Source organism: Myotis davidii, unplaced genomic scaffold (assembly GCF_000327345.1).
Source record: "Myotis davidii unplaced genomic scaffold, ASM32734v1 scaffold81, whole genome shotgun sequence".
In the NCBI taxonomy this organism is placed as follows: domain Eukaryota; kingdom Metazoa; phylum Chordata; class Mammalia; order Chiroptera; family Vespertilionidae; genus Myotis; species Myotis davidii.
Genome location: NW_006291554.1, coordinates 1,545,762 through 1,555,551, shown reverse-complemented (window position 1 = coordinate 1,555,551; position 9,790 = coordinate 1,545,762). Strand labels below are relative to the sequence as shown.

Here is a 9,790-nt window from a genome sequence, read left to right as displayed (position 1 = left end):
TTCCGGCTTTTGCTTAGTCTTGGAGTCCAGGTCCCGGCCGGCCACTCCGCGTCCCCGCGCCCGGCCCTCCGTGTGAGTGGGCCTCGGATCCCCGCTGGTCAAACGACGGCAGCCCCCTCTGCCCGGGACTCTCCTTGTCGTTTTCAGAGCGCCTGTTCCGTTCTCGAAAATGACTTGACGCAGGTAAAGCGCCTCGTCCTCGGTCGATGGTTAAGAAAGATCCCTTTCCTGTCGCACTGGCTTATTCCAAAACGCAGAGTTAGCACGGTGCACGGTAGTGTCGTCCTGTTTTCCAGATGAACTGAGGCCCCTCGGTCAGAAGGCCTGATGTGTTAGGCCTGGAACATCTTTGGAGGAATCCCTTGGGTATATTCCTATGCTTAGTTGTTGTAAAAAAAAAAAAAAGCAAAAACAACATCTGGGTAGTTTAGGATCTGAATAGTTTAGGGATGGGATCAGTGGGAATCAACTTCTGAGCCCTCCCAGGCTTCAACCCTACCTGGTTCCCACCAAAACCTGCCCTGCCTGATGGGAAGAGACCATTGTGCTTAGGGGAATGCGGAGAAATAACTTGGTACTTGGTGTCTAGCTCTGGCATTAAGACCATCCCTCAAGTCACTAAGAGCTTAGTAAAAGAGAGACGGATTCATGTGAAATTATTCAGCCCAATGAGTATACGCTAAACCCAGGCATTATGCCGGGCCCTGAAAGGACAGAGATGGGATCTCCAAATGCCATATTCTTTAACTCCTTCCGCCCGCCTCGTCTCTGCTTTCAGAGGTCACTGCCTCTGTGAAGCTTTCTGAAGCTCCCACAGATACCCCTCCTCTGTTCTTCACTGTGTCCATTTCATCTGTAATAACTCATATCATTTTGCATTTAAATTACTTGATCTCCTGCGTATTTTCACTATCAAATCAAACTCTTTAAGTTATTATCTCAATCCCTCTGGGGTTTTTTTTTTACCACCTAGCACAGTGCCTTGCATAACATAGTGGGTGACAAGTTACATTGGTTAAATAACTATGCTTGTCATCAGGCAACGTTTCTTGGAGGAGGGGATATTTAGATTAAATCTTGAGTACGAATAGGTCAGCAGGTAGGGATGAAAGGTACAGCATGGGCAAAAGTGTAGAGATGGTGAGTTAGGGAATGTATGCAGAAGTGATTGAGGCGAGGCCATATGGACTATTCATTATGCAACAAGGACCCATTTTTGGTTAGAGATAACATCAGGAAGTGACTGATCCCTAGGACCAAAAATAGTGATGACAACAAAGAGGATGAGGTTTGGACTCAGATTCAGCAATGCAAAAAATGAGACCTAATTTTATTGTTTGCTTCAGATCATCACTAGGACCTCCCACAGATATTCCTCCTCTGTTCTTCACTGTCCATTTCATCTGTAATAACTCATGTCATTTTGCACTGTGATTTTAAGTTAACATCTTTATGATTACAGTTTGGAATGATATCTTAGAACCCTGGAGGGAAAAGCTTTCCAATTAATACCAGTGATTTGGGCTTATTGATATAATCAGCAGACTTTTCCTTAGAGATACCCCATGTTCCTGTGTTTGTGAAACCAAATTCATTCTTTATTGGTTTGGCAATATAATCATCATTCTAGTGATCTGTTAACAGAAAAAGAAAAGAGTTCATTATATAATTGAGTTCTAAATCATCTTATTCGACTTCTTGAGAGTGAATTCAGGAGTGACTTTGAACAGTCCTTTAAGGTTGCTGCCACTGTTCCTTCGACGATTTCTCTTGTTTTCCAGCCAGTTGCATAAACAAATTCAGAATTAATGATTCTCAATCTAATGAACACCAGGAATGATTTCATTTCACTTTCCCATTTTCTTGGCTAAAAGTATTTACCTACCTACTTATTTGTAGTCATTTTTTGGAAACTTTCAGAGAAAAATAGATAAAACTAATTAAGAATTAGTGAATGGATATCATTAAAGAGAATGCACTTGTCAAGTAATCTCATAATATAAAAAGAAAAGCACAAAATATTTCCTATACCTCCATAATTTGACACACTTAGAAAACAGCTGAAAGGAGACATCCTAAACAAACTGCTGGGAGGAGGGAGGAGCAAAGCTGGGAGAAAGTGTGCCTTTCACTTGCTGCTCTCTGTGTTTGGAAGTGTTTGCTTACTTTTTGTCACACTTGGAGAGGAGATGGATGTGAAAGGGTTGATGAAGAGCAGGAGAAGTGGTTTAACACTGCCCTGAGGAGGCTGGGAACTCTGCAGTGTGTGAAGCAGAGGCCCCTGACTCTGGAAACTGCAAGCTGGGTCCTGCTGACATGGCAGCTAATCCCATTGGATAGTCACCCCTGGGTAGCTGGCAGCCAGATCTCTTCCCTACCTGAGAGGTTAGGTTCTTGAGTTGAAAATTTATTGCCAAACACATTTAGTCAATAAAGTTACCCTTCTCTCTTTAGTAGTTACAGTTTCTCGTAGAGACACTGTGTTTGGTTTAGGGTCAGGGACCCTACAAGTCATCTGTGTGTGTTTTCCCCTAGAGAATCCAGCCTCAGCTCCCAGATGAAGATGGTGATCACAGTGACAAAGAAGATGAACAGCCCCAAGTGGTGGTTTTAAAAAAGGGAGACCTGTCAGCTGAAGATGTCATGAAAATTAAAGCAGAAATAAAGGCTGCCAAAGCAGGTAAGTCTGAAAGGATTCTGGTTTTTCCAACAATTTAAGGAGCATGGAGTACAAAGTTATTTTATATAATAGTATGGTATGTTTGAAGGAGATAGTCCTACTTTCTTTTTTTTTTTTTTTAAATATATTTTATTGATTTTTCACAGAGAGGAAGGGAGAGAGATAGAGAGTTAGAAACATCGATGAGAGAGAAACATCGATCAGCTGCCTCTTGCACATCACCTACTGGGGATGTGCCCGCAACCCAGGTACATGCCCTTGACCGGAATCGAACCTGGGACCTCTCAGTCCACAGGCCGACGCTCTATCACTGAGCCAACCCGGTTTCGACGATAGTCCTACTTTCAAACTTTAGCTTTAACACTTACGGATATGTAACCTTGAAGATGTTATTTTACTTCTCAACCTCAGTTATCTCATCAGTGAAATGGGACAAAAACTGCCTATATTATTGGGTTGTTATGAGGATTAAGTATAAATTTAAATAAAAAACATTCTGCTTTTTAAAAATAGGTGGGGAAAAACAAACAAAAAATAGGTGGTTAGGTTCACAAACTAGTCAACAGAAATCTATTTAGTCAGTGCCTGAAGTGTGGTATGCTATGTAGTAAATTTTTCATTATTAGTAACTACTTATTACATGTTTTAGGAGAAAATGATGGAGTTCCAAACAGTCACTTTCAAAATAGTTAAAAATACAGCCTGATTGCAATCAATTAAAGACTGCCAAGATTATAACCCGTAGACTACTTCAGGGAGTGTTTAATAAGGGACTGCATGTCTTGTCCCATACAGCCGAGAGGCAGTGGAGATGGCCAGGCTAACTGATTATAGGATTTCCTTAAATAAAGTACAGGATTTTCCTGCCACTTAACTCTCCAATAAAGGCATTATAATAAGAGGAAAAGAAAGTTAAACTTTGTTTTTACTGCAGATGAAGAACCAGCTTCAGCAGATGGAAGAATCATGTATCGAAAACCAGTGAAGCGTTCCCCGGATGAAAAATATTCAGGTTTAACAGCAAGCTCAAAAAAGAAGAAGACAAGTGAAGATGAAATAAATCAGCAGGACTCAGTTAAAAAGAACACACAAAAGCAAGTAAAAAACAGTAGCCTCCTTTCTTTTGACAGTGAAGATGAAAATTAATGAGTATAAACATTTTGGACTTAGTTTTTAAAGCATATGGGATTTTAAAAAATAATCTTTTTTTCCTATTATAAAGATAATACAAGTGCATTTTTGAAAATTTAGAAAATACCAAAAAAAATTTTAGTAAGATAAAAACTATGTCCATCCATTAATACCCCTTTTGACTTGAAATGCAAACTCTGTAGATGTTAACTAGTATTATTAACACTTTAATTCCCTTGTGGGGTGTGTATATATGTAAATTATATTTTTTAACAAAAATTATATTGTGATTGTATTGTGTCTGTTCTCCAGTTTCTCAGTTGACATTATATTGTATTTTCTAGGTCAGTAATAACCAGAGAATTTTGTAATTAAACAGATCCCCTACTGCATCTTCGTCTAGCAAAACCCCACTTTGGGTGGGGGAGACCATAATATGTATAGTCAAGAATACTTCTCAGTTCCTGCTAAGGGTAGCCCTGTGACAGTTCTGGCAAGTTAGGAGATATAAGTGGGTCTTATCCAAGGAAGGGTCTAATACAAATGATCTTGATACAAATTAGGGTCTGATGTATAACATGGTGACTCTAGTTGGTAAAACTAAAGAAAGACACAAATGGAAGTCTGCTTAATAAAGCTAGTAGGTTTTTTGATATGACAAGCATTAACCTTTGTCCAGTTTTATTGAGAAATAATTGACACATTACTATAAAGTTTGAGGCATAGTACATGTTTTGATTTATATCTATTGTGAAAAGTATTTGAATATTTTTAAAGCTTTTGAAGCTTACTTTCAAATTGCTTTCTAGAGAGGTTTTTACCATTTTATTCATTTAACATCTCCAGGAGCCCACTTGCCTCATCCATAACAGTGCACCTGCATGGGCTAGAACCAGCCTTTTCATCTTTGTCAATTTCATGTATTGAAAATGGTGTTTAATAGTTAAATTAAATTGACATTTTCTTTGATTTAAGAGGGAAGCTAAATTTTTTTTCATATTTAACCATTTTGTATTTCTTTGTCCAATTAACTTTTTGTTCATTTCCCATTAGTACAGTCATGTTTTTCTTACTAATTTCTAAGTTATATAATCTATCTTTTCTGTTGTTATTGTCTCTGTATTAGATAAAGAATCACTTTTATTCTCTTGTTCTTTGTGTTTATTTTTTACATTTTAAAATTTCCCTCTGGAAGTTACTTTGGTATATTTTTTTTCTTGAATAATTAAAATTGTCCTAGAACCACATGTTTCTCTCTTACTTGAAAGAACATCTGAACAAGAGATTTCTCTCATTTTGGGGGGGAGGGAAAGGAGAGAAGCACAGTAAAGTGAGAGCCTTTCAAGATCATGCCTAATAGCCTAACAATTTTCCTCGTTACTGCAAGTCGGCCAAAACTGGAGACTTGCCAAGATCCCATCCTTCACCAGGCACAACCATCATGAATTATGAATTTCAGCACATCCATATCATGAATTTGGTGCCACATCTATCTTTTTCCCATTTTAAGATCTAGTTTAAAGAAGATTTAAAAGTGATTTCGTGTGAGTGGGCTAGGGAGCCCATTTGTCTCTAAATTGTACAAACTAGGCCTGAAGCCATTCTGTAATACTGTCTTTAATGTAGACTCACTTGTTATAAAGACAAGTATTTTTCTAATCCATATCATTGCTATATTTATAATTGGTACCAACATCACTGTTTTAATTATTGTAAATTTTAATGTCTTAGTACAGAGGTTGGAATCTTGAGGGCAAGGACTTTACTCATCACTATATCCTCGGTACCCAGAACAATACCTAGCATATTTTTTCTAAAATTTATATTTTATTGACTTTTTACAGAGAGGAAAGGAGAGAGATAGAGAGTTAGAAACATCGATGAGAGAGAAACATCGATGATCTGCCTCCTGCACATCTCCTACTGGGGATGTGCCCACAACCAAGGTACATGCCCTTGACCGGAATCGAACCTGGGACCTTTCAGTCCGCAGGCCGACGTTCTATCCACTGAGCCAAACCCGTTTCGGCTACCTAGCATATTAAGAGGATTACAAATATAGTTAGAATGAATGAGAGTGTTTCCTTAATGTGTTTTTGTTTTGTTTTTTTAATACACCAGTGGTTCAAAAAATGTGGATCCTGGACTGTTGGCATCAGCACACCTTGGGAACTTAAAAATGCAAATTATCAGGCATTGCCTAGTGAATCTGAAACATGAGTAGGACCCAGAATTCTCTGTAACAAGCCTGCCAGGTGGTTCTGATGCTCAGTCAAATTTGAGAAATACTGAGAAAGCCTATTATATTAGAACTACATAAGTGAAATTAAAAATTTAAACAAATAGTATGAGAGACTGTTTAAAAGGCCTTAAATCTTGAAATTTATCCTATTGATGAAGTCTTTACCATAGGTGATATTTCTAACAATATAGTGTTAAGAGTTAACAGCCAGGAAGCACATCTTGTGATGAAAGGCCAAGATACAGTGGCCTATGAGATCTGAGCACCCTTAAGAAAATTACTACTTCTTCTGCAAACTGCTAATTACAGTGGGTTCTGTTAACTGCAGGATCTGTTTTGCTGAGAAAAAGGTGAGTTTGGGCCTAATCTTCCTTGTGACCTGCCCCCATTGCTCCTTATGAATGGGTCTTATGACTAGGACTAGACAAGTAGGCCAATAATGTGATTCCAGAGTGGAGACAGAGATGGAAGAGAAGCCTAGAATTATCTTGTGCCCAAAAGAAAGATGGTGCCCTAGCTGGTTTGGCTCAGTGGATAGTGTCAGCCTGTGGACTGAAGGGTCCCAGGTTCGATTCTGGCCAAGGGCACATGCCCGGGTTGTGGGCTCGATTCCCAGTAGGGGGCGTGCAGGAGACAGCCGATCAATGATTTTCATTGATGTTTCTATCATTCTCCCTTCCTCTCTGAAATCAATAAATGTATTTTTTTAAAGTAAGATGGTGCTCAAAGAATAATGGGCACATGTCAAAAGGACATAAGTGGAGGAGAAGGGATAGGTCTTTCTGGTAGGACATTAATTATCAATGGCCAGATCTGGAACTACCTAAAGAGAAAATAAATCATAGTAGATTGCAGCTCAGAATAAAAGTTCTTATGGCTATAAATAAACTATTAAGTGAGGGAGTAGAAGGAATGGTGGAATTAGAGAATCACCATTTGGCCAGTTGCACAGTAATAAGTTACAGTGGGCTGGATGGCAGCCTCCAAAGAGATAGGTCCTACTCCCTGGAACCTGTGGATGTTATCTTCCATGTGACTAAGTCTCTCAAGATAGAAAGATTATCCAAAAGCCATTGGGTAGAGGGAGATTAGATAAAGCAATGTGAAGACAGAGGCAGAGATTGGAATGAAGTAGCTACAAGCGAAAGAATGCCAGCAATCAGGAAGCTGGAAGAAGAGACAGAAAATATCTCTCCCCAATATACTTATTAATTACAAAAGGAAACTTCCTAGAAGAAACCAGAGAGCTCCCGCCTTATCTGAATGATCAAAGGTGCCATTACCAGTAATAAGTCGTATTGCCATCATGACTGATATAATGCACTGAGAAGGGCACATCACTTCCAAAGGCCAAGATCTTTCCAGGGCCTTCAAGGATGGGGCTCATCAAGGGCAACCCATGTTCAGTACTGAAGTGTTCAAAATCCTTGGATGTGGCAATGGCACAGGAATGTCAAGAATGTTCATAAGAAAAAATACACTATAAGAACTACAAAACTAATACTGAACTTTGCTTGTTTTTAATAGCCACATTTATAAACTTTTGGAACATCTATAACTAAAAACCAATTAATGGCAGTTCCTTATTATATGTAGCCCATTTCATTCTCAAGACAACCCTAGCAAGTATCGTCGTCATTCTTTTAGTAGAGGGGGGGGGGGAAGGATTGGGGGGGAACTGAGGCTCGGGGAGGATAAGGTCATATAAGCAGGAAGTGGCAGAGGGTATCAAACAAGTCTATCTGGTACTGAGTCAATTTCCTTAACTTTTAGGACACTGCCTCTTGCTCAACATACAAAATATTCATTCCAGCTCCTAAGAATTTAGGGGAAAATGGGGTTTTCACACAAGTTTTTCCACACTGGTTATATCCAAGTTTTATTCTCCAGCATGAAGCTTCTGATGTCGAACAAGTGCTGAACTGTGCCTAAAGGATTTCCCACATTCAATACATTCACAAGGCCTTTCTCCAGTATGAATTCTGTAGTGTTCACTAAGGTGTGCTTACTTGCGGAAAGGGTTTTCCTTCCCTTTCCCCCAGGAAGTGAAAATGGAATCCTCTCTAATCCCGAGGATTAAAAACAAGAGTTGTGCCCATTCCATTTTAGAAAGTGTTTACAAAATACTTTTAAGACACCTTTCACCCTTGTTTTACCATTTTGTCCTCAAGAAAACTCTCCTTATCCTCTCTAATCTCCACTCAGGACTCCAAAAATAGGACTGTATAAATATTATGCTAAATACCTATATAATCAAGAATTTCCTAAAGTTTCTAATGGGCAAAGATTGATTAAAATACATTAATCTGCCCTAGCTGGTTTGGCTCAGTGGATAGAGCGCCGGCCTTCAGACTGGGGTCCTGGGTTCGATTCCAGTCAAGGGCATATGCTGGGGTTTCAGGCTCAAACCCCAATAGTGGGCATGCAGGAGGCAGGCGATCAATGATTCTCTCTCTTCATTGATGTTTCTCTTTTCCTCTCCCTTCCTCTCTGAAATCAACAAAAGTATTTTTTAAAAAAACAAAAACTGCCGAAACCGATTTGGCTCAGTGGATAGAGCGTCGGCCTGCGGACTGAAAGGTCCTAGGTTCGATTCCGGTCAAGGGCATGTACCTGGGTTGTGGGCACTTCCCCAGTGGGGGATGTGCAGGAGGCAGCTGATTGATGTTTCTCTCTCATCGATGTTTCTAACTCTCTATCTCTCTTCCTCTGTAAAAAATCAATAAAATATATATTTTTTAAAAAACATTAACAAAATAATAGTACTTATTGAACACATAATATGCACCAGCAATGAATTCTACAGTGTTAGTTTTCATTTGCAAAGTATAAATATGACATCTGCTTTCTATCAACTATACATACTTTTATGAGCATAGGATTATTTTGCCCATAAGGTATTAATTCAATTATAAAAAATAGCCCTGTGCCAGGTTTTGAGAGCATATCTTCACAGCTGGAGAGAGAAGTGTATGTGAGATCTCTCCCACATTCCCACTAATGGTAATTAATGGCTCAAACCAATGCTTACAAGGCAACAATATATATTTTTTGTCAATGCTGAGTTCCAGATAATCAACCATTCGAGAATCAACTTACTTTCATGGTTTTTATAGCCATATTTTAGAAACTACATTACGCTACAGATTAGAGAAATGATTTCCTGTCAAAGGCCATCCTCACTTCATCTTCCAGAGCTGAATTTCTGGGTAGCAGTTAAGAACATGAAAAGGGCCCTAACCAGTTTGGCTCAGTGGACAGAGCATCGGCCTGCGGACTGAAAGGTCCCAGGTTCAATTCCGGTCAAGGGCATGTACCTTGGTTGCGGGCACATCCCCAATAGGATGTGTGCAGGAGGCAGCTCATTGATGTCTCTCTCTCATCGATGTTTCTAACTCTCTATCCCTCTCCCTTCCTGTGTACAAAATCAATAAAATATATTTTTAAAAAAAAACATGAAAAGGGGGTTAAGGGGAAAAGCAGTCCTAATATATGGTGACAGATTTGACTTTGGGTAGTGAACACATGGTGCAATATACAGATCTTGTAACAGAAACCCAAACCTGAAACCTCTATATTCATGTTGACCAATGTCTCCCCAATAAATTTAACAACATGAAAGGGACTGAGGAATGAGAGAAAAACATGCTCGCTCGCTCTCAGAATAAAATACCATCAGTCAGTGGTAACCTGTGATATTTTTATTTTCAGGAATTTAAAAAAGAGGATCTCTCAAA

General features: G+C 39.1%; 2 protein-coding genes across 3 annotated transcripts in view; one reads left to right on the top strand and one right to left on the bottom strand.

Annotated features, from left to right (window-relative positions):
• Positions 1-4,954, top strand: part of KIAA1143 (KIAA1143 ortholog) — a 5,342-nt gene extending 388 nt beyond the window's left edge. Inside the window, exons 2-4 of the mRNA XM_006765107.2 lie at positions 1-183; positions 2,536-2,680; positions 3,615-4,954. Of these exons, the coding sequence (XP_006765170.1) occupies positions 1-183; positions 2,536-2,680; positions 3,615-3,826 (540 nt within the window). The 3' untranslated portion in view covers positions 3,827-4,954. The remainder of the gene's footprint in view (positions 184-2,535; positions 2,681-3,614) is intronic.
• Positions 1-9,790, bottom strand: part of KIF15 (kinesin family member 15) — a 66,730-nt gene that overhangs the window by 49,323 nt on the left and 7,617 nt on the right. The gene's annotated exons all lie outside the window — the stretch shown is intronic.